Source organism: Aspergillus lentulus (assembly GCF_001445615.1).
Source record: "Aspergillus lentulus DNA, contig: Alt05, strain: IFM 54703, whole genome shotgun sequence".
Taxonomy (NCBI): Eukaryota; Fungi; Ascomycota; class Eurotiomycetes; order Eurotiales; family Aspergillaceae; genus Aspergillus; species Aspergillus lentulus.
This window is the reverse complement of record NW_028322121.1, coordinates 125,132-147,965: the sequence shown is the minus strand read 5'-3', so window position 1 is coordinate 147,965 and position 22,834 is coordinate 125,132. Positions and strand designations below refer to the sequence as shown.

The following is a 22,834-nucleotide window of genomic DNA, read 5'->3' as shown; positions in this document are numbered from 1 at the left end:
GCTGATGTTCGGTACTGTGATGTAGATGACAGAACGAAAACTGTCATGGTTTCCAAAGTCCTGAGCAATGGCAGAACTCGCAGGGGCATAGAAAACCAGTGACATGTTACTGATTGCGTTAGTACATCTTGCGTACTGACACAGACTTGGGAGACGTACACCATCAGGGAGATCAAGGACAAGACGAGCGCAGTCATCACCTTGCGCTTGCTTGACCAGTCCTGCAGTAGCGATGGACCAGTATCATCCCCATCTAGCACAGCCTGTCCTACATGCTTCTCTGGAGACTCATGTTCTGTGGCTGTAGCCTAGAAGGTGTGCATGGCGGAGGTACACCCGTTCCAGTCGAGGACTTGCATGATACAATGACCTTGAGGGTCTGGCTTTCAGTCCCGTTATTCAGAAAAGCAAGAGATCTACGCCTTTTTCAGGAGACTGAAGGCAGAAGTAGATAGACAGTCTGGAACACCAACGGAGGCAAACCCTAATATTGACTGTCAGTGGGTGATGAGGTGACATTTCAGTGGTGTAGTATTGCTAGTCGTAGTCAATCGAGAGACTAGTAAGTCGTCCAGATGGGATAAAATCTTGTCATGCTTATTCCGGAGCTCTAAACGGAACAGCTTTCGAATCTAACTACAAAACAAGACGAAAATGTCCATTATTTGGGTGGTCAGGGCTCTGCATGGGTCTTTAGATGCGCTAAGGCGACAGGTTGTGGGCTTACATAGTTACATCGGCTGATAGAGACAATATCGCTTCCCTATTTAGGAAATTTTGATCTTCTCCTGAGCCCAAGCACCGTTTGGCAAGAGTAGTGTGGAACAATGGACAATGGGTGAAGAGGCAGATGGGAGGATGAGGATGAATGATCAGTATGATGGCCAGTCACTAGGTTGGCTGAATATGACTGGCAGCATTGGCAGAAGGTAGCATAGAGGTAGGGCTAGATGTCTGATGGAATGTAACCCAGAGTTCACAGTTTGATATTAGGAATCGAGTGGTAGTCTATATTACAATAAAAAGCTCACAGGAAGAGAGAAAGCGAGCTGGTCATTCCTCAAATACTGCTAAGGGTATCCAGTCGCGTGTGAATTGGGATCACCTGTCAAGCGCATGCTCCTGACACTACACATAACACAGTTAGTAAGGTTTTACGCTTGAGAGCCAAGGCTACTTACCATCTGCCAATACGTCCCTTTAGTCCGAAGCAGTTCCTGGTGCGTCCCCTGTTCAACGATCCGAGACGCTTGGCCAGCGTGGGCTGCCCCGAAGACAAAGATAGTATCCGCTTTCTGGATAGTCGCCAGTCGATGAGCAACCGCAACGATCGTCAGGCTCCTCTTCCGAGCCAGACGTTCCATGGCGCCCTGCACCACCTTTTCTGACTGCGAGTCCAAACTCGAGGTTGCCTCGTCAAGAAGCAAGAGTGACGGCTTCCGGAGCAATGCACGTGCAATACAGAGTCTTTGACGCTGGCCACCGCTGAGCGATGTCTGCGCTTTGATGCCGAGCTCGGTGGCGTAGCCTTCTGGAAGCGATGTGATGAAATCATGGATCTCTGCGTCTTTACATGCTTGGATCAATTCCTCCTCGGTGAACTCGGACTGGTCGAGGCCAAGGGTAATGTTCTCGCGAATACTGCCTTCGAAGAGGCGTGGCTCCTGAGCGACCAGCGATAGCGCCCTGCGATAGGATGTCATTTCAAGAGTACGGATGTCTTCGCCGTTGAAAATGATGGTGCCCTGCGACGGACTATAGAATCTCTCGAGGAGTGAGATCACAGTGGTTTTCCCGCAGCCGGATGGTCCGACGAAGGCGACAAACTGTCCGCTCTGAATAATGACATTAAGTCCTGTGAAAAGAGGGACATCCTGTGAAGCGTATCTAAAAGAGACGTCATGGAACTCGATACTAGCCCCTGTCCGGTCCTCACTACGCACGACTTGTTGCTTTTCGATACTGCCGGCGCTGAGCTCCCCTGGTTGCGGGCGCGAGTTCAATATCCTGTTCGCGGACGCAGCGGCTTGAGCAAAGTTGGATGCGAAGCTGAAGAACTGGCCGGCTGATTGTCCACCCTGGATAATCGCCATAAATATAACGAAGAATGAGGTCGGTTGGTATTCCCTGGAAGCAAGAAGCTGCCCACCATACCTGTAACCATCAGTAACATTCTGTTGTAGCCATCAGAGAGTGATACGAACCAGAAAGTGAGCGCCATCGCACACAACTCCACGCTATCTGAGAAAGCAAAGATCAAAGTTGCATATCTCGCCGTCCGGAAAGCCTTCTTTTGTTGTTCCCGCAGGAGTTGGGTGTATCGATCGAGGATGGTGTCCTCCATCGTTAACGAGGAAACTGTTCGAAACGCGTCGATGGCTTCCGCTGCAAACTGCGAACTTCCTGCGTAGACCTTGGCGTTCATTGCCTCGAACTGCAGTTCGTATCTAATGCGCATAAAGGCAGCCAGGAATGTGCATGGTAAGGCGGCAAACACCGTCACCAGGCTGAGCTTCCATCCAAAGGAAAACGCGATCGCAATGCAGCCAATCATGCTAAACGTTGAAATGAGAGGAAATGCACCATTTAGACCGATGAGTTCTTGGACCTGCTTTGGATCGGTGGCCAGTCGAGAAACAATGGAGCCAGAAGCGTTTTCGCTCAAATCATGAAATGGTATAGGCTTCGCAAGGATGTTCTGAAAATACTCCTTTCGGCAAGCTTCAGATATCCTCTATTTTGAGTTAACGAGAGCAGCACAAATGGGTCATATGTACCTACCACTGAGAGAGAATTGGCAGTGAATCCCACAGTAGAGTAGAGAACCCCAACGGCGAGCGCGAGAAGAAAGAACATCAAGGCCCAAAAATTGGCGGCATCAACCAGTTTTTGGCCCGTCAACCGAAACACGTCGATGAGTTTTGCGAATAACCAGCTCTGAAGTGGAAAAGCCGCTTTTTTCGAAGAACGTTTAGCTCAAATCCCATAAAGTGTTCAGGATAACTTACTGCCAGCCCCAGCTGTGCTGATGAGGACCGCCAAGTACAACGGCCACCGCGCACGTTGTTCATACAGTAGCAGCCCGATAGTCCTAATAAACCCTCGGCTTTTGTCCTGGTTGTTCTCTTTATCTTGCACCTTCTCTTGAACCGACATGGTGGGAGACTGGGCCTCTTCTTGTAACTCGAGCATCGCGTTGCCTGTGTGGCTGTCGTCTTCTGCCAACAGTTCAAGCCTTTGAGCGTTGACAAGGTCGCGGTATACTCCACCCTCTCGCTGGAGGAGCTCCTCGTGGGTTCCCTCCTCGACATTCACGCCTCCTTTCATGACAACGATATGATCTGCTCGCCGAATCGTGGAGAGCCGATGTGCGATCATGATGGTTGTGCGGTTCTTGGAAACCCTATCAAGGGCTGCCTGTACGATCTTCTCGCCGCGAACGTCGATGGCGCTGGTCGCCTCATCCAATATCAAGATTTTGGGTTCTTTCACAATGCTTCGAGCGATGGCAAGGCGCTGTCGTTGACCGCCACTTAATTTGATCCCGCTCTGTCCCACGATGGTTGCATAGCCCTGTCACAGTCAGACATGCCTGGTTATTCCAAAGACCAACATACTTCTGGTAAACGCTGGATGAACTCTTCAGCAAAGGCCTCTCTACAGGCCTTCTCGATCAGTTCCCTCTTGACACTGTCAGGCTCCTTTTCCCACTGTGTTCCGATAAGGCCAAATGCAACATTGTTGAAGATGGTGTCATTGAAAAGGAAAGGCTCCTGCTGGACGAGTCCAATCTGCGATCTCCACCATTTCAGGTCCAGACTGTTGATATCATGCGGTCCAGCGTAGATACTCCCTTGGTTCCGGTCTTCTGGACTCATCGCCAACTGATACCATCGTTCTATCAGGGCAACGATTGTGCTTTTCCCCGAGCCAGAGGGGCCGACTAATGCGGTTGTTTTCCCATTCTGAAACCGAATGTCTAGTCCCTTGAGAACAGGCACGTCTGGTCGTGTAGGGTACGTGAAGCGCACATCTCGAAAGATTATATCGACATGGGCTGAGGCATCGGGTTCGCGAAGGCCCCCGGCATCCACCTTTTCGGAATCGATCAACTCGAAGAATGAGCCCGCAGCGCTGGCGGCTTTGGACACGATAATCAGGGGCGATGCGATATTCCCCAGTACACTTACCACGATCATGACCGAGAAGAACACTCTGTCGGTTTATTAGAAGATGACCAAGCTGGGGAATCGAAGCGAGGGGATATACCTACGTGATGACTGTGTTGATCTCCTTGATGTGGCCCTCCCTGTATAGCTTTAAACCAAACCAGAAGGCGAGGGAAAAGCTAGCGTACAGAGCAAAGAACACCAAAGCAAAGTGGATGCCTAGGATGAAAGACAGCCCATTTCCACGTTTTCGTGCTTCTTCCACCCAGGTGGCATATCTTTTGGAAAGACTTTCCTGGGCACCGAGGGAAACCACGGTCCGAATAGATCCAAATACTTCGGCGGCAATTGAGGAATGCTTCTCATCTGCCTTGTCAATCCTCTGCTGAATTTTTGTCATGATCGGTAAAGTCACACTGCAGCCGACAACCACGAAAAGCAGCGCAGAACTTGTGACGAGAGTCAAGGCCCACGAATACTTGAACGCGATGATGAACGCTGCGAGTAACAGGGCGACGGATTGAAAAAGAATGGCGAGCTTGTCCGATATGCTCTGCTGGATTGTATTGGATAGCGTCGTGATGGTATTCGTGACTGTGCCCACCGAAACTTGGTCCACTTTACTGATCGGCTGGGAGAAGAGGGCCTGGACGTATTCCAGTCGAATAACAGCTGATACTCGGAGACCGGTGACGCGAAAGCAGAACTGCAATGATCAGTACATATCCATCATTCTCTGCGAAGTTCCCACCTACCATGGAGAAGTATGTCAGGCAGAATTTCGCTATGAACAGGTACACAATATACAGACTGTCTGAAGTCAGCACATGAACAACAAGTCTCTTTTGACCTTCATACCTCAGTTTGTTGACGGACGCTTTGAATTGCGCTTCGGTGACGGTTGTGCCGGGCATGAAGTATCCATTGAATTCACCAACAAGACTCCCAAACACAATGTTCATCAAGGGTAAAGGCTGGTCGAAGATATGAGTTATAAGGTTATGTCTTTTCCAATGCAGCTCTGTTGTGACGTACCACACCGGACGCAATAGCTGATATCAAAGCCACGGCTAATACAAGGCGATCTTTCCCGGTTGCGTAGGAAAGGGCTCTCTGCAGACTTGTCAGTGGCATCGCAAGCAATCCGGTGAGACTGAGACACTTCGTACGAAATAGTTACCCAGTGAGGCTGTCTGCGCGGGCTTTCCATCATTTCTGCCTTCGCTCTTTTCTTGTTCTTCCGGCACTGCTTGTTTCTCGGTCGCACTTGCTGCAGGGCCATCTTCGGAGCTACCCATGGTGAAATACTGTGGGAATGGCTAGCGGACAAGAAGCCATTGAAAAAATATAGATGACAGGACATGGGAATGTCATTAAATAGATAACTTGTCAACAAATCGAAACCAGTTGAATACGAGTCACCCAAGAGGGAAAGACTTGGCGTTCCAGGCAGCATCAGCGTTATATGTGGAGGTGCCAGGGGGGGTGAAGAAAAGTGTCCTCTTTTAGCATGGTTAACTCCAGGAGAAGCATAACACATTCCTTATATGACAAGTGGTCGCATCGAAGTGGAGATAGTAATAATAATAATAATGAGCTTAAAAGGATGTATCCTCTACGGGACCGGATATTCGGGAATTTCTGGAAATCCGGGCACCTGAGGCACTAAAATCATGTGTGGCCGGGCTTTCGGACTCTACAAATTCCCCGCTCACCGTTCTTACCTCCTTCAACCTCCTGATGGTCTGGAACAGCGATGTCTTCGGAAAACCCGCCCAAGCGCATGTCTGTATGTAATCTGTGGCTCTGACTAGGTTTATTGGAGCTAAGAAATGTTCTAGTGCACTCGTTGTCAGGCCAAGAAGGTGTCGATCTCAATTATTCCCGTGCAGAACTCATTATTGACCTGCAGCTAGATCCGATGCAATAGAGTTGAGCCTCGATGCGACAGATGCGAAGCTGTCGGTGCGCAATGTACATATTTGCCGCGAAAAGCCCGATCCAAAAATAGACGGTTGGTCCATACTTCATATATCCAAGGCCTTTACACCACGTAGCTCATATGTGTCAGTGGCCTCGGTGACAAACAGATCCTTCGGGAAATACTCAGGCGTCTAGAACGCTTGGAAAATCATTGCAAGATTGGCCAAGATGCAGACACCATAGATGTGTCTCGTTCAATGTCTGTGTCCTCGGGTGACTCGGACATGGATGACCCAAGGTCGTCACTAGGCCCCGACCTGATGGACGAAGACCAGTCGCTTATCCCCAGCACACGGGACGTGGTGCATAGCATGTTGAATGGTATAAAGGATGACAAAGACAAGTCACTGCTTACGTTAAACGTCTTCTGTCTCCTACAACATGTCCACTCCCAGGTTTTCAAAAGCGAAGCTTGCATTAACGCCATAGAGGCTGCAATGTCGGAGATCTCACGCCTAGAGGACAAACAAGAAAAAGACGTCTCCATTCCTCCGCAGATTCCAAAGGAACAAGCAAAGAAATGGGTAAATTGTCTGTTACCATCTACCTTTAATTGACGTTCCGGTCTCTAATCGATCCTGCAGTGTACTATGAGTCGTATCAATTTGAGGGGTTTCGGATTCCTTTGGAGAGGAGCTTTCTCTTAAGCGTCCCAGACTTACTGGAGATACGTCACGTCAGCTTGGATGCCACGTCAAGACTCATTTATTACAGTGTGTTGCTTCAGGGGATCATGATGGATCCAGATGACACTGTGCAGAAGGGTGGCATCGTCCGATCGCTTTACCGGACAACTATTGATTTGGTAGACAGCTGGCTGGATCAGCTCAAGAATACCCCGGAGGACGTGTTTGCCGCTTTTCTGATGGTGATTATAAGTTCGGAACCTTTTTGTGAGCTTCAGTTGCTGACGATTCTTAATAGATATCGATGACTCTCGAAGGCTGTGATAGTGAACTCTCTTGGAAGATCTTTGGTCATGCCTGCAGCATTGCTAAGGCTCTTGGATATTTCTCCCTTGATGGGGACCCTAAAGGGCCTGACGGTCATATCTGTCCAGCGCAGGAATCCTTCCAACATAGGAGTGAGGTAGAGCGAAATCGAATGCGATTCGAATTTTGGCATCTTCTCCGGACCGACTGCCTTTTCCGGCTCTTGTTCGGTAAGCCTGCGCTGCTTCCCGAAGGGTCATGGGCGGTTAATCTCCCTGACCCCTCGATCACTGGCGTTGATGATGCATCGACGCACTTTATTCAAATACACTTTCTGGCATCGATGCGACTAACATTAGTTGTCCTGAAATACTTGGACTGGGTGAATGCCGGATCCGATCTGAATGCAGCTACAGACGATAGCTGGCTGGACGATCTCATCGCCGAAGTAGAAGCAATCTTGTCTGACTGGAACGTAGTGAGTCATCATGTCCGTTCCGTACTGCGGATGTAGTTCATTCGGCTTATGCAGTACAGGAAGAGCTCATGAGCAACACCAAAAATCTTATAGACACCTGGTTCTTTGCAGATATTATGTTCACAAGCTACAGGATCATTATCGTCCTCTCACAGGCCAAGAAATGCAACCGGGACAGTTACCACTTGCCGCGGCACACGGTAGACCTCGCCAGAAAGTCTTTGAGAGTGTTTCAATCTCACATGGGTTCAACGGTGCGGTCATTCTGGGGTATCAGGTAATTCACCTACGGTCTTCGGATATCGGAGTGTCTCTGCTTATAAACTATATCCTGCAGTATTCTGTTACTCCATCAATTCACATTTTTCTTTGTTCTATGTATGGACATAATCGATGGCCAGGAACCGGGAAAACACGAAGAAGGCCTCGCCTTAGTGACATGGGTCAACGATTTTGCTCTAAAGGCAGCTGAGGATCGGCCGGAGCTGGGACCAATTACCCTTGTGACGAGGTCAATGACTGCTGCTTGTGAACGAGTGCATCTGGGTCGCTAACTCTATGGAGTGATCTCGTCATTCTCGAAGACTGCTTTCTTCTCAAACATATTATTGACAAATCGACATATTATCTACTTTCTGAAAAATGCAGAGGTAGCTAATGTTACATCAAGCAGCGTCCCATCATCATCACTCAGCCTTGTTCAGAACCCGTCCAGCTTGAATCAATCCCCAAATCGGGATTGATATACTCCATGCCCACACACCCGTACGCAAATAGCTGATAGCCTCAGACTTGGCTCCCATGTACAGAGCCGTATACAAGAGCCGAGCGCCGATATACTCCAATGAAAGGGTGTTCAAGTCGCTCGAGGGAAGTTTGGCCAGGTTTCCAGCGAGCTGTGTGATATCCATTAGTTTTATACTATTTCCTGGGAAATGCCCTTCTTACCATTGCAGCAGCGAAAAGAGGCAATCCTTCCATCGCATTCAGATGTGCTCCTCGAGCTTTGGCGAGTTGCTGCCAGATCTGGGCTGGGAGGCGGCCTTTGAGATTGGAGAGGTTCTCCCGCGGTCTGTGTCATTTCATCAGCTGTTTTGGTATTTGACAAAAGTTGCTTCAGCATACACAATGTTTGTAGCGTGTTCCTTTGCATTGGCCATCATCTTGACATAGTAATAGCCGTGAGGGAACAGACCAACGGCGTATGCCGCGGCAATCGAATGGATGGAGTAGTTGTTTTGAGACATTTGATATTGCGGTCCTGGAAAGGCTCAGGGTATCTTAATGTTCGACTTTCCACGATGAGAAGATGAGACGATGAGATTGATGATGATGTTCTGATTGCCCCTACATCCCGAATTCATTGGCCTTATATAGCCATTCTCGAGACTATAACCTCATGAACGGTCCAACATAACGTTGGTCTCGAACATAACATGCACCTTGACCTGCTTACTTTGAACAAGCCAACGAATACGAGACGTCTACATATTCCCGTTGCATCGTCCAATCACGGTCGGAGCGCTGGATAAATCTCGTGTTCGTAACTATTTCCACGCATTCTGCGACCATTTTCCTGCGCCACGTGCGTGCCCATAACCATAACGTTATGATCCCCGCTCATTCTTCGTGTCCGAGTTTGGCCTCATCTCGCAGACTTCTTCTCTTACATCTCTGTCACAACTCCAGTCTACTCTTCGCTGAGGAATAACTCTTTTGATTGGCCGATCAAATGCCAAACAAGCGTAAGCGAGATATTCCCGCCGTACCGGACATCACCGAGGACCCGGCGGAGCGAAAACGAGTCCTGGGCGTGCTAGCTCAAAGAAGATACCGTATGTAGTGGGAACCTGTCGCTGAACTGCTGCTGACTCCTGCAGGTGAGAGGAAGAAACAGCAATGGCAGGCTCTTCAGGCTCGAGCGGAGAGTCGCTCTGGATCTGAGGATGGGCAGACCCAAGTCGGGAACGCTTCGCTGGCTTTGAAAGCAGCTGTTGAACCAAGAACGACCGTAGACTCCACAGATGACCGTGTCTCACACGCAGTGGATGATATCTCATTCACCGGCGAAGGGCCTTGGGCTGTCCCCTCCCAAAATATGCCCGAGCTCATTGATCAAAGCATGGATCTTATGCCATACGCACTTTCTCCAAGCCAGTTTCTCTCATTTCCGCAATCTCCACTATCGCCTTTACTTCCTTCTCAGGAGATCCCCACAATGCCGTTGTCTGCTGTAGAGGATCCATTCTCCTGCTTTTCACCTGCAGCTTTCTTACCGGATCTGCTGCCCTCATTTCAGTCCACTCAGAGTGCCAACAACCCTGGTGGCGATTGCAGTCTCTCGGACCGACTGCAAACATACCAGTCCGCGACATTCTCTTTCCCAGATGATCATCTCCTGGAGATCCCCTCTCTCACGCTTCTCAATGCAGCAATGAAGGTAGCCCAGCGGCTGAACATCGCCGGCATACTGTGGGACCTCACGGCCACGAGCCCATTCTACCAAGGACCCGAGAGCCAGACGATGTCCTCGCCACCATCCCTATTGTCCGGTTCCTCGTCGCCATCCTCGACAGCATCCAGTCACGACGGAGCCGACGAGGTGATCGAACTTCCCAGGCATCTTCAGCCGACTACCTCTCAGCGGCTCATCCCTCATCATCCCATTCTGGATCTCCTTCCCTGGCCGAGTACCCGGGATAAGCTCATCCAGGTGTTCCATCTCCCGCCAGAGATGCGGCCAAAGTCTGCGCAGGATCCCATTGGTCTTCTTCGATTCGTCTATGATATGGAAGATGTCAGTGGAGAGGGAATCAAGGTCCGTGGAGGGGATCCATTTGCCCCAGAGGCGTGGGAGGTTGGACAGGTGGTTTTCGAACGGTGGTGGTGGGCTTTTGATGGGGAGATTGTAGAGCGGAGTAATTATGTGAGGAGAGAGCGTGGTAAAAATCAATTGGTGATGAGAATGGAGTAAAGGTGTCTCTTACTTACATACGTTGCTCTTTATATCTATACAACTCAGTCCAATTGTTTTGTGCAGTGCATAAAATATATGCAATATAATGACTAATCTAATCTTGTACATATCTCTTTAGTCAAGAGTTTAAGGTTTTTCGCCCTTTTCCTCTGATGCCCCTGAATCAGATCAGTTATCATACCTTCTTTTGAATCTCATTCGACAAGTCTGTCTTTACCGCATCGACATAATGCTTGCATCTCAACTTCTCCTCAGCCTGGCCGCCGCCGGCCTGGTCTCAGCCCAGAACACCGTCACCTCCATGTTGATCTACGGCGCAGACCCACAGCCTCTTGTCGCTTCCATCGTCGGTAGTGTAAGCACTCATGAGTCATGTCAATTCCCGACCGCAAAAGCAATCTGACTTATTTAGGATGCCACCGCAACAACATACAGCATCAATTGTCCCCCAGGCACAGATAGCTCCGACTGCGGTATGGGCCCCGGCCTGACGCTTGTCGCCGGTCCCACGACCACCGTGTTGAAGATGGATGAGCCGGAGGAGGATTTGTAAGTGACCTCGACTTTGACCTTGGCTGCTGTGAAAGAGATAACTGATGTGCATAGTCATTGGACCGTCAGCTGCTCTGTTGGCGGAACGACCACCGCCGTGTGTACCGAGACGGCCAGCGGCGCGGCGGCGAATTTCCCTGGTGTCAGTTCCTCGACCTTCTCTAATAATTTGCCTCTGATGGCGGTGACTATTACCGCTGGTTCTGGTGCGGGCCCGAGTGCGAAGCCTGCCACTGCCACTGCTAGTGCTACCGCTACTACGGCTGCGACTGCCACTGCGACTGCCTCCGGAAAGTCTACTGCGTCGGAGGGTGCGAGCAAGTCTTCGTCCACCGGCTCGTCGGCTGTGAGTACCGGCGGAATGCCGCGGGTCACCGGTGGTGCTGCTGGGCTTCTCGGGGCTGCTGCGCTGGCTCTGGGTGTGTTTGCTCTGTAGTTTCCTGTTGTAGCACACTTGCCGCACACTTGGATACACATGCGATATAAGCTGGAATTTTTGAAGATATCAAAAAAGTAATATGCATTACCATTGTATATATCTCTGCATGGCTATGCCAGGTTTCATAGAACTACCGTCGGTCCTCATGACTGACAATCGTCGGACCCACCCACTTCTTCCGTCCGCGCACGACCCAGTCCACACAAGCGAAGATCATAACCGCCCCCAGGACGGGTCCCGCATAGTTCATATTCTCGCGGGTAACGGGCACCTGAGCCGGGAATGGTAGGAAGATGGACACGTAGATTGCGAATGCAATCGCGAAGAGGTTGACGGGGAGACCCCAGCGGCCCATGTGGAAGACGCCGCGGGGGATGGCCTGCGGCTCGCGGAAGCGCTTGATCACCAGCAGAATCAGGGGGATGACGTACGAGACGTACAGGCCGAGGGTGCTGATGGACAGGATGGCGTTGAAGGCCGCGGTGGATCCGATCTGGATGAACGACAGGAGGACGACGACGGTGGCGACGAGAAACAGAGCTCGGATGGGGATCTTGTGCTTGCGGTCGATGTGCACAAAAAAGTCGGAGAACGGAAGCCCGTTGTCACGAGCGAAAGCCCATGTCAGGCGGGTGACGGATGCCAGGCCGTTGAACAGCGCAATCCAGCCGGGGAGAAGACCCATGGCCATGAGGATGTTAACGGCGGTCTTGGACCTGGTGGCCTGGTAGACGATTGTGATGATAGGGTATCCGGTCGGAGAGGTCAGGGCCTCCATGTAATCTCCCATGCAGTAGAGGACGGCGATGGCGTATCCAAACGCCATGATGCCGTTGGTGAGAGTTCCCCAGATCATGGACCGTGGTACGGTCTTGGGGGCCATCTTCACCTCCTCGGCCATGTGGATGACGCCGTCCACGCCTAAGATTGTCAGCGATTTATGCTTCTTGAACATTCTCTCAGTGTTACTCACCACCCAGGGGCGTCACCACGCCCAGAAGACCAACAGCCCAAGCTACGCCTGGACTCGACCAGCCGCTGATTCCGCTGACAAAAGTATTCCACACAAATTCATTTGGATTGCGAGGGGCAAGAGCGACAAGAACTGCAATGGTCACGGGCAGGAAGACGATGTGCATGATGCCAGCTGCTACCTCGATGACCGCCAGGACCCGCCGGGCATAAATGTTGATTATTATCGGGATGATCAAGACTGCCCACGTCAACAGCGTGCCCTGGTATCTCTCGATGTGATAGCTTTCGCGGTTGAACGAAACCAGCCCCAGAATCTGGTTGCCGATCATGAAGGGCGCCAGACAGACCAGGGAGCACCAGGAGAAAACCTGCTCAATTAGCAACATATAGTATGATGAGGACAACCAGAGTCATCATACCGTGACCCATCCTGAAAGTTGTCAGCTCAATCCATATTCTTAATACAAAGGAAAGACATACCTTGAAAGAAACTGAGAAAAAGCCTGTGGCTCTTGGGACTCAGATTATAGGTCCAATGGTATTGAGCACCTGCTGTCGGATTCCTGGATATCGATTCAATCGGATCAGCGTGACATTCAACAGTAGATGGAAGCGGCCTTACACAGAGGCAAGTTCAGCCAGTGATGCTGCAACGGCTACACTGCCAATGGTGCTAAACACCATTCCATAAACGATTGCTGATGGCCCGCCATTGAGCAATCCGGCCGCCATACTTCCTCCCACCGTCTCCCATGAAGCCATCAGGGTGGCTGAGAAGGCCAAAGTCGAGAAGAAATTCAGGTACCTCTATAGTTAAATATTTAGCCAATGTCATAATCGACCATCAGACCAATACAAACCTCGAGCTGATTCCGTTGTCGGAGCTCTTTACTCCCAGTTGGTAAGTTATTGTCTCCATTGGACCGGCCAGATTGAACGTGGACATTGCCCTTTAGTTCGACCTCCTCAAACGCCATCTTGGTAGAGTCTATTTTGCAGTAAGCAGGCAGAGAGACACGCGACCTTGAACGAGACAGGAGGGGTTCGGAGGAAGGAAATATAGAAAAGTTTTAGATAAAGGAAATCATGTCGAACAAATATTGACCAGTTAGCCCAAAATCAAGGGGATAAGGGCATCATAAGAAATCTGGACCGGCCTGCAGTCGACGACAAAAACATTATTAATACTGCTATTATTATTATTCTCCTTCTTCCTCTTAGCGAGCAGTGGTCAATTCCTAGACACTGTACTAGACATGGGGGCAATCTTCCACGCACTGCCCCTCTAGTGGACAGAGAAACAAGAGCATTGATATATATTAACCGGGGCAATAACCGGGGCAATCTAGATGGGGCAGACCATCCGATCCTTGTTCGATTAGTTGGGCATGAATGGTCTGGAGGTCCAATCCAGCAACTTTAGCGTTGGTCCGGTCACTTTTAGGGCCACTTTAGGAGCAACCTGATGCACCTAGGATGCACTAACAACTCGCGATGGCAAGATCCCTTCCGACTTTCACGAGGGATTACTTGATGCACACACTAGCAAACAACACCGCATTACTAGCAAACTCAAGGAGGAGGCAATGTCTCGACTGCTCGTGCGCCAAGGGACTTAGCAATCTTTGATCCCAAGCACCTATGGCTTGCGTTTGATGCTACAGGGCACCCTTGCTAGATCATGACTCGATCAAGAAAGACCCTAAGTCCCTCGGAAAATTCGATGCCGCCATGAAATTATGAATCATAAAGAGCGCTTCTCATCACCCACGGTTGTGTAATGTAGCTATGAGGGTCTGCTCGCCTGGGTTTGACAATGGAAGGCGTGTCTCGGACTCCTCCTTTTGCATCAATCACGGACAGTGATCATGGTGCATACCTTCTTCTCGTCAATGTCTCCTTGTTGATTGTGCTGGCCTTCTTCATAGCGGCCAAAATAAGCTCGTCGATCTATCTCAAGCGGCGGCGAACCACGACCAGTTCTCCAATCTACGTCGGAACGGTATGCCCTGGTCAGAATTTGTGTAAAAGGACGACACTGACTGCAAATCTTCTAGGTTGTTGCCATCATTCAGACAATCATACTCCAGTATGCGGTCAAATACGGCTTGGGGAAGAAGCAGGACTCCCTGAGTGCGGAGTCTTTCGAACAGTACAGCAAGGTATATCATTCAGTGAGGTGCGCCACTGCTCTCCATCTAATCTTTGCTTTCGTAACAGTACAACTACGCTGCTCAGCTGCTTCATATCATCCCGGTCGCGTTATCCAAACTATCGACGACGCTCTTGGTGCATATATTGACCCCGCGAAGAGGTTTGCAAAAGGCATGTCTTGCCACAATAGGAGCGATAGGCGTCTGGACAGTCTTTGCACTGTGTGCGATCGCTTTTCAATGTCCCCTGCCAGATGTTTGGTTGTATCGACCGGATCGATGCACGACAAAGGTATCTACTTATTTTCGATGGGCAACACATAGCAAGGACTAGGCTAATCGTGCCAGGGCGCCTTGATGTACCTCGTCGCGATCATAAACATTCTAACCGACGTGGCCATCCTCACCCTTCCCTTCTTCATGATGCACAAGGTCCAGATGACTCAAGGGAAAAGAGTAAAGATTCTGTGCGCATTTTGCACACGAGCACTGTTGGTGGCCCGCCATTATACGAGTTATTCCACGCTAATGGAGACACAGCGCCGTCTTACTCACAATCGGCCAACTGGTGACACTGCCACAGTCCTTGACTTCATCTGATACCACATGTAAGCTGGCTCCGGTCCATCGCTCCAGAAGCAGGTCTAACGCGAGCAGGGTCCACCGTCACACCGTCAACTTTTGCCCAGTAAGCTTATCCCTAAAGTCACCAATAGATAACACATTAAACTTAACTCCTCCAGAGCAAACATGTACACGAACCTCATCGTCGCCTGCCTACCGACCCTCTACCACATCTTCGCCGGACTACACTCCGGTCTCATCACGACCCGACTACCAGACAATGTCGAACTATCCACACGACGGAAAGGAAGCAGCTACGGCAAGCAGACGCCGCTCAGCGCCGAGAAACGCCGCAGCATCTATACAGGGTTTGCGTTTGGGAACGGCGACTCCGTAGTGACCACCAACGTCCGAACCGATTCTCGGGAGCGCCGATTGAGCCGAATCCCCAGTGATGATAGCGAGGGCACCACCGCCAGCACGAAACAGTTGACGATGGAATCACGCAGGGACGGGGTGCTCAAGACAGTGGACATTCACGTCCATGTGGAGCACGATTCGGATTAGATTAATGACAATGTAGTAATCATGCCATTTCCGCTTAGACTACAAGGCCGACCTCGGCTGGAGGTGATTTTGTAAATAGAACAGGCCATCTGGGTACTGTAATCTGTCTTTAATATGGCCTGCATGGCGCTTGCAGGGATCAGTGCAGGGATATATATAAGCGACGGACGTGCGCCGCGCGTTCTAATCCATAATGGAGCGAATATTTTGTAGTAGATAATATATGTATTTGCTCCTCAAATCACGACCACGTGTCCTCGGTTCCTTCGCGGTTAGCATGTCTCTTGGTTGTTTCAGACAATGTGATAGGAAAATTATAGCGATGAGGGATTTCTATCTAGATCCCAGCAGTCCTTCCGACCGGCCAGCGTCTTATAATCTTTCTCCAACAGGAGTACCCCTGTGAAGAATCTGCAATCGCCCTTCGAATATCGAATGTATCCAATAATGATGAGAATTGCAATTGCGGCGCAATCGTTCCTTGCTGCTTGAAAACACCCGGTATATGCTGATCGCAGGGGCTGTTCTTGACATAAACCTTGGAGAGAATAACGGACCACACCGAGCTGGGGTCATCATCGAACTTTGGCTGTCAAGAAAATGAAACTAAATAAGATAAAATAAAAGAAGAACTAGGTCCATTGCTTGGAAAAAACTTTCTGTAGGCTCATCGATGGTGCATTCTCCTTGTCAAAAGTACGATGTAGAGTTAAGGTGTGGTCGGAGGACGGAAAAGGAAAAAGAAAAAGAAAAGCCCTACGTGGGGGTCGAACCCACAACCTTCAGATTAGAAGTCTGACGCGCTACCATTGCGCCAGCAGGGCGGTTGTTATATCAACTCGCAATAAGTCTTGTTAGATAAGGCAGTCCTATATTACTGAATTACGGAGGAAGCGTCAGGTTTAATGGTCACGTGTCACAATTCTTAGCTTCAACATCCAGAGTAGTGAATTCTACTTGCTCCCAGTCAATCATTGCGAAGATTTATGTTGCAAACTCATTTTCATTTTACTCATGACTCAATGTACTTCCGAGACCCAGCATCACCTTAGCTGGTCCATCAACGGGTGGAACTTTTAGGTACATAAGGACCTGAAGGATCGGCTTAACATATTCCCGTCCGTCAACAGGGGCCTGAAGGAGGAGGTAAACAACCCTTGTGTCAACTAGATTTACGCCATAGCGACAACCAACCCAAAATTCTTAAGCTATGCTAACCTTCAAGAGCATCCTTAGAGTTTGCTTTCCAACCCGTAGAACTTTTCTCAAGTGTATGCCAGCCCCAAGGCAACTTTCTATTGAATGTTGAGGTATCTGACCGTCTATAACCTCGAGATGTTTACAGCATTGACACTAATCACATTATAGGACATCCGGTCTCTAAAAAAGATCTTTTCAAATACACAAGCGGAGGGTTCCTTGCCGAAGAGAAAGCCCAGTTTTCCAAGCGTTATGTTCGCTTCAACATTGAGAAATTATGTGACGCGGTTGCCAGCCTCTCTGGGTCTGAAAGATGCACTGTCTCCAAGATAGAAAAAGTGGAAGGCGGTTTTAGCTAAGTAGTCTTTATGACAACAGAAGATGGATCTAGTACATTGTCAAGATTCATTGCTCCAATGCAAGTAGACCTATGTACTGCACGGCATCGGAGGTCGCTGTCGTAAGTTTCAGTGAGAGGAAACTTCTGGCCATGGCTGCAACGCCCCAGCTGATGGATTTTCGTCCTATTAGTACGAAGGCATACGACTATTCCTATTCTCAAGGTTCTAGCCTGGAACTCCGATATGTCCAATGCAGTGAGTGCAGAGTACATCATTACGGAAGAGTTCCCCGGAGTACAGGTTTTCAAGAAGTGGGGTGAAATGGGCGAAAGCAATCGGCTCTCGATAATTAACGTCTCAGTGGGAATGTGAGCTCTCTGTAATCCAATTGCCGGCATGCGGCAGCCTGTATTTCAAGAGTTCTCTGAGCGATGCCGAGAACATACCCCTGGATTCATCCATAGATCCTCACGGTGAATTCTGTATAGGACCTGCTTGTGGTCCCTCCTGTCTCGTTCTGTCTGTCATGAACAGGCTGATCGTCTTCCGTCAACTCGCTCGGGATGGCAGGCGCCGTCCTCCGCCTCAGCGATATTGTACCGCTTCTGGAGGACTCCTTCAAAACAAAACAAACAAAACAAAACAAAGCAAAATAGAATAAAATAAAATAAAATAGCCTCTACACCTGTAGGCTCCGCTTGACCCCTCTCTCGGACACTGACGGCGCCTCCCATTGTCTGCCAATTCGGCGGGTTGAACCATAGAAGCAATCCAGCAATCTGATTGGTCAAGGTAGAATCTGGAGGGCTGCAAGCAGTCAATATGTCACCGAGTGCATCGCATCCTGCAAACATCAATTCCTGTAATAGTTCTCAATTTTGCGGTATCGTCGAAGGTTGATGGGGGGCTGTCGTATTTCGTATTGATGGTTATACGTTCCCATCCAAGCGCTTTGCGCCGAACTGATTTATGAAGAAAACCACAGACATAAAAGTGATCGATGTGCCATGTCTCCACGTCTGTCATTAGGTAGCTCCCGTCCGGCCACAAGAGTACGTGCGATTGATAGACCTGTCATGAAGGCAAAAGCGTTAATTGCCACTGCCTTATTCGCATCTTCCGCTCTGGGTGCAGCCTCAGCTGATGCAGTCGCGGTTTGTCAGCAGCTGTATGCGACCTATCCCAGTCTCACCGTCTGGGATCCTCTTGGTTCCTATGGCGCAGAGACTGTCTCAAATGGGGACAAATACACATCCGCTCTTCAAGGGTATTGGAACTCAATGAACGCCCAGAATCGTCCTGCGTGCGTCTTCTTCCCCTCCACTGCCGACGAGGTCTCCTATGCGGTCCAGCAGTTGAATAAGTATCCAAATACTCAGTTTGCGCTGAAGTCCGGGGGCCATAATTTCAACGTCGGCGTGTCTAGTACCAATGGCGGTGTACTGATCTCCTTCAACGAAAACCTCTCTTCAGTGACTCGCTCGGCCGATGGGGAGAGCTTTGAAGTCGGCGCAGGTGCTCGATGGGGCGACGTCTACGAGGTGACGGCCAAAACAAATCAAGTGGTTGTTGGAGGGCGCTTGGCCAATATTGGAGTTGCAGGGCTCACCCTCGGAGGAGGACTGTCGTACTATTCGTCGCAATATGTGAGTAGCCGACCCCAGGACGTGATTAACAGCCGCGCTGACCGAAAAGGGATTGGCGTGCGACAATGTGCTCAATTTTCAAGTAGTCTTGGGCAACGGAACCATCGCCAATGCAAATCGCACCTCTCATTCGGATCTCTGGTGGGCATTGCGAGGAGGCGGCAACCGGTTCGGCATCGTCACCAAGTTCACGTTGCAAGCCCATGACCTCGGCGACAATGGGCAGGTCTGGGGAGGTATCCGATCATACTCTGCCGACAAGCGACAAGAAGTGTTCAAGGCCCTGTCTACCTTTATCCGGGATTACCCAGATGTCAAAGCCGCAGTTATTCCAACATTTAGTTTTGGGCCGTCAGGCTCAACTCCGACGATATTTTTCTTCTACGATGGTTCAACACCTCCCGCAAACGCATTCTCCGGGCTGGAAAATGTCGAGGCAATCCTGGACACCACAGCGACAACGACCTATGTCAATATAACCAACCTAACCGGAGGGGCTAGGCCAGATGGGTTCAGCGTGGGTGCTCGCGTGAACACTTTTCCCAGCTTAGAGCCCGAGAAGACTAGCCAGCTGCTCGAAGCTCTTTTCGAGCTGTATCAGAATCAGATCAGAAACATCTCAAGCAGGGATATTGACATTCAGATGGGGGCATTTACACCCCAGCCTCTGTCAGTTCGCATCGCACGTGCCTCTGCAAATCAAGGAGGGAATGCTCTTGGGCTAGACCCAGCAAACGGCGATCGAATCTGGGTGGAGAATAACCTGATGTGGATCAATCCTGTCTGCAACGAGGCGTGTCCGGCGTATCTTCGCGAGATAACAAATCAAGCCACGTCGGATTTCACCAGCACCTTTGAGGATGAGACGCCGACAAACTATCAATGGGGCGATATACGCTTTATCTCGTAAGTACCATCCGAACGAAGAGTCTTGATGAATAATTGAGTGACGCAGTAGATTGAATCCCCTGTTCATGAATGACGCGGCCGATGATCAGGATGTCTATTCCAGCTACGGGGCGAAGAACAAAGCTCGACTGCAGCAGATCGCTCAGGCATACGATTCTGCAGGATTTATGAAGAGACAGGGAGGATGGGTTTTAGATTGATGATAATTGATCCCTGTATTTTGTATGAAGGATGAAATGAAGATTTAGAGACCCGAGGATCATTTGCTGATGGCTCGGAGATGGTACTCACGTGACCGGGCTTTGTTTCGCTCTTTGCTGTTCCACCCCAACTTTGAACCACAACGACGTGTCTTTCTCTTCTCCTGAGTTTCGGATCTATGTTCTCTTATCTTGAATTATAAAGATTCATTGTCATTAGCGTCAAGTACTATGATAACTTCTTGTAGGCCGAGACCAGAAGATCTCCGGTGTTCGGTCTTTCTCCGACGCTGACAACGCTCTCCACATATTTGAGTCAGGACGAGACAGCAAGTGAATTTCGTTCGATATACCTCACAACCGCCAAAGATTACTATGATTGAAGTTTCTCAGTATAAATGCCCTAGGCTACTAGCATTCTCTCTGTGATTGCCATTGGACAAGCGGCCTCATCATGGAATCACCCAGGGGAACTCCCACCCGTCTCTTCAAGTCATGTCGGCGGTGTCGAAAGCTAAAGATGCGCTGCGATGCACGCCATCAGATCCCTTGCTCCCGATGTCAGACCACTGGTCATGACTGTATAGTGGACACAATTGACAGAGGGGGCAATGAGCGAAGAAAGCAGAATAAAGAGCAAACTCGGTATTCTGTCAACGAACACAGTCTCTCAAAGAAACGACTAACTCCTATCCAGATTTAACCCCCTTTCACCAACAAGTTCCAGCCTCTCGTCAGTGGGAAGCTTCAACAACCGGGGGTCGGCTGGCCAATCCAGCCTTGAGATTCAGCATTTTACGTCGCAGGATATGATGGCTCCTCAGTCAGCAATGCATTCCATGTCGGTCAATCTAGGTGCTCCAAATGAGCAGATATTCATCGGTGAATCCGAGAATGACGACCCAACGAAAGACGTGATTGCAAGAGGCATCATCACTGAGGAGCAAGCTCGCGGCATCTATGAGAGGTGCGGTACGGTCACCCGAGCGAGGGCATCATGCTAACCAACGACCAGATTCATGAATGGAAGCAAGAATTTCCTGCCTCTCTTCGACCCTGTGAGAGACACATACGATTCCATCCGGTCTCGGTCCTTGTTCTGTTTCACCGTCATAATATACCTCGCGAGTCGAGCTGTGCCTGAGCTTCGCAGCAACAACCATTTGCAGCGTGTCCTACAAGATGAAGCGCAAAAGCTAGCCGAAGACAGCTTCTTTGAACGACCAACCAAGCTTGAGACCGTCCAAGGAATGATTCTTCTGGCGGCGTATTCCGAGAAATCTTGGTTCTCCACAGCTCTCATTCTCCGGACAGCATTGGATTCGGGGCTTGAGAAATCTCTGGATACGCTATTGGCGCAGACAAACACTCCCCGGAGTTATTTATCAGCCACAATGGAGGATCGCATTCTGGTCTGGCAGACACGAACGTGGCTAATCACCTACACTACTGAGCTTGATATCGCTGCGGGAACAGGCAGAAAATCGCGAGTCAATGAGCTTGATGTAACTAAGCTCCGCAAGTACCTCGACTATCCTCTCTCGCTGCCCAGCGATATGCGTACAGTCAGTGTTATTGAAATCCATCAATTACGAGGTAGTGATATGTTTTCTGTAATCCATCGGCCATTGCAGCTAATATAGCACAGCTCGAGCACGACGAACTATAGACAGTACCACCGCGGGGCAGTTGTTGTCCACCGAATTGCCCGCAATCATGGCCCGATTAGAAGAGTGGTGGAAGACTTGGGATGGAATACATGATCGTAAGAAAGTCGTTGCTCGTCGGAACAGGAAGGACGCTGACTGAGTAGAAAACGGCTTCCACGCTGGCGCTTTTCAGCGGTCTAGCTTGAAATACATGCTCAACTATGCTCGGGTCTATGTCCTCTGCGCCACCATCGCTCGCATCCAGAAACGGCCGTCGTCGGAAGTTCTGCCAGATCCAGAGTCAGACGCTGTGCTAGGACTTTGGAAGTCACTGGTCGAGATCATTATGGGCCAGATGGCATGGTTGGTCAATGAGAGTGCTTACAGGTGCCAGCTCACCTGGGCTCCGACGTATCCGGCGCTCACTATAGCCTTTATCAGTAGGTTTTCACTCCCTTGCGCATTGGCAGGTACTGACTAGGCTAGCAACATTCGCTGTTCGAGTGGCACGGTGGCATCCTGCTTTGATCGATCAAAGCTTGGTCTTGCAACGAGCGCAGCAAATCAGCGAGATTCTGAAGCTGCCGCCTTATCCAGATATCCATCGCACCGTGTCCATATTCTCCAACTATGCAAGCGCGCTTTTTGCAGAAAGAAGTTCCACGACCAATCAAGGCACTGCAACGTCGAATACTGCAGGATCCTCGATGCAACCAAGGCAGGGTACAGACAATCCGAGGTCTGACTCTGGTCTGTTTGATATGTCGCATGACCAGGCGCAGGAGCAGCCGCTACAAAGGGATGCACAGACTCACGGAGACTCTCTGTCAGAGGAGGGACGAACAGCGGAAGCTCGACAGGATCCTACACTACCACGCCTTCTGGGGGAGATGAATATACCCAATTGGACCCTGTCAACCTCTATAGCGGACTCGTTTGATCTTTTCGAGGAGGGGCAGTCGGATGTGTTTGATTTCCTGCCTTCAATGCCCTCCATATCCTAGACAGTAAAGAGTACATTGCATCGATTTCGTGACCGAGACGGCTGTCGAATGTGATGAGTGTGAAAAGATGCCATATCGGCTGTGATCGACAGGCCT

The 22,834-nt window shown here is 49.9% G+C and overlaps 9 protein-coding genes and 1 non-coding gene across 10 annotated transcripts; 6 read left to right on the top strand and 4 right to left on the bottom strand.

The window, feature by feature from the left end:
- Positions 1-1,101: 1,101 nt before the first annotated feature.
- ALT_2749 (ABC transporter permease/ATP-binding protein) lies at positions 1,102-5,467 on the bottom strand (the record flags this gene model as incomplete). The annotated part of the gene is made up of 11 exons (XM_033561310.2): positions 1,102-1,128; positions 1,182-2,154; positions 2,205-2,734; positions 2,782-2,954; positions 3,009-3,573; positions 3,618-4,215; positions 4,274-4,875; positions 4,925-4,979; positions 5,028-5,143; positions 5,205-5,282; positions 5,339-5,467. The coding sequence occupies 11 exons, from the start codon at positions 5,465-5,467 to the stop codon at positions 1,102-1,104; spliced, it is 3,846 nt and encodes a 1,281-aa protein (XP_033417201.2).
- A 909-nt stretch (positions 5,468-6,376) lies between these two features.
- ALT_2748 (transcription factor domain-containing protein) lies at positions 6,377-8,116 on the top strand (the record flags this gene model as incomplete). The annotated part of the gene is made up of 5 exons (XM_033561309.2): positions 6,377-6,683; positions 6,737-7,020; positions 7,077-7,562; positions 7,622-7,839; positions 7,900-8,116. The coding sequence occupies 5 exons, from the start codon at positions 6,377-6,379 to the stop codon at positions 8,114-8,116; spliced, it is 1,512 nt and encodes a 503-aa protein (XP_033417200.2).
- Positions 8,117-8,248: 132 nt separating this feature from the next.
- ALT_2747 (MAPEG family protein) lies at positions 8,249-8,809 on the bottom strand (the record flags this gene model as incomplete). Its single annotated transcript, XM_033561308.2, has 3 exons — positions 8,249-8,458; positions 8,511-8,634; positions 8,688-8,809. The coding sequence occupies 3 exons, from the start codon at positions 8,807-8,809 to the stop codon at positions 8,249-8,251; spliced, it is 456 nt and encodes a 151-aa protein (XP_033417199.2).
- Positions 8,810-9,294: 485 nt separating this feature from the next.
- ALT_2746 (bZIP transcription factor) lies at positions 9,295-10,536 on the top strand (the record flags this gene model as incomplete). Its single annotated transcript, XM_033561307.2, has 2 exons — positions 9,295-9,397; positions 9,443-10,536. 2 exons carry the CDS (start codon positions 9,295-9,297, stop codon positions 10,534-10,536), a joined length of 1,197 nt encoding a protein of 398 aa, XP_033417198.2.
- Positions 10,537-10,768: 232 nt separating this feature from the next.
- ALT_2745 (putative GPI anchored protein) lies at positions 10,769-11,527 on the top strand (the record flags this gene model as incomplete). The annotated part of the gene is made up of 3 exons (XM_033561306.2): positions 10,769-10,894; positions 10,952-11,088; positions 11,146-11,527. The coding sequence occupies 3 exons, from the start codon at positions 10,769-10,771 to the stop codon at positions 11,525-11,527; spliced, it is 645 nt and encodes a 214-aa protein (XP_033417197.2).
- A 133-nt stretch (positions 11,528-11,660) lies between these two features.
- On the bottom strand, positions 11,661-13,482 carry ALT_2744 (putative GABA permease; the record flags this gene model as incomplete). Its single annotated transcript, XM_033561305.2, has 6 exons — positions 11,661-12,451; positions 12,504-12,873; positions 12,925-12,935; positions 12,986-13,068; positions 13,128-13,312; positions 13,366-13,482. The coding sequence occupies 6 exons, from the start codon at positions 13,480-13,482 to the stop codon at positions 11,661-11,663; spliced, it is 1,557 nt and encodes a 518-aa protein (XP_033417196.2).
- An 839-nt stretch (positions 13,483-14,321) lies between these two features.
- On the top strand, positions 14,322-15,789 carry ALT_2743 (uncharacterized protein; the record flags this gene model as incomplete). The annotated part of the gene is made up of 7 exons (XM_033561304.2): positions 14,322-14,507; positions 14,563-14,667; positions 14,726-14,950; positions 15,007-15,125; positions 15,199-15,266; positions 15,316-15,346; positions 15,402-15,789. The coding sequence occupies 7 exons, from the start codon at positions 14,322-14,324 to the stop codon at positions 15,787-15,789; spliced, it is 1,122 nt and encodes a 373-aa protein (XP_033417195.2).
- Positions 15,790-16,541: 752 nt separating this feature from the next.
- On the bottom strand, positions 16,542-16,613 carry ALT_t067. The gene has a single exon. It is a non-coding gene; the product is annotated as a tRNA-Arg (tRNA).
- A 1,793-nt stretch (positions 16,614-18,406) lies between these two features.
- ALT_2742 (FAD-binding oxidoreductase) lies at positions 18,407-20,085 on the top strand (the record flags this gene model as incomplete). The annotated part of the gene is made up of 3 exons (XM_033561303.2): positions 18,407-18,976; positions 19,026-19,882; positions 19,935-20,085. The coding sequence occupies 3 exons, from the start codon at positions 18,407-18,409 to the stop codon at positions 20,083-20,085; spliced, it is 1,578 nt and encodes a 525-aa protein (XP_033417194.2).
- Positions 20,086-20,894: 809 nt separating this feature from the next.
- On the top strand, positions 20,895-22,738 carry ALT_2741 (fungal specific transcription factor domain-containing protein; the record flags this gene model as incomplete). Its single annotated transcript, XM_089599419.1, has 5 exons — positions 20,895-21,052; positions 21,101-21,645; positions 21,734-21,850; positions 21,899-22,174; positions 22,221-22,738. 5 exons carry the CDS (start codon positions 20,895-20,897, stop codon positions 22,736-22,738), a joined length of 1,614 nt encoding a protein of 537 aa, XP_089456162.1.
- Between the last annotated feature and the right edge of the window lie 96 nt (positions 22,739-22,834).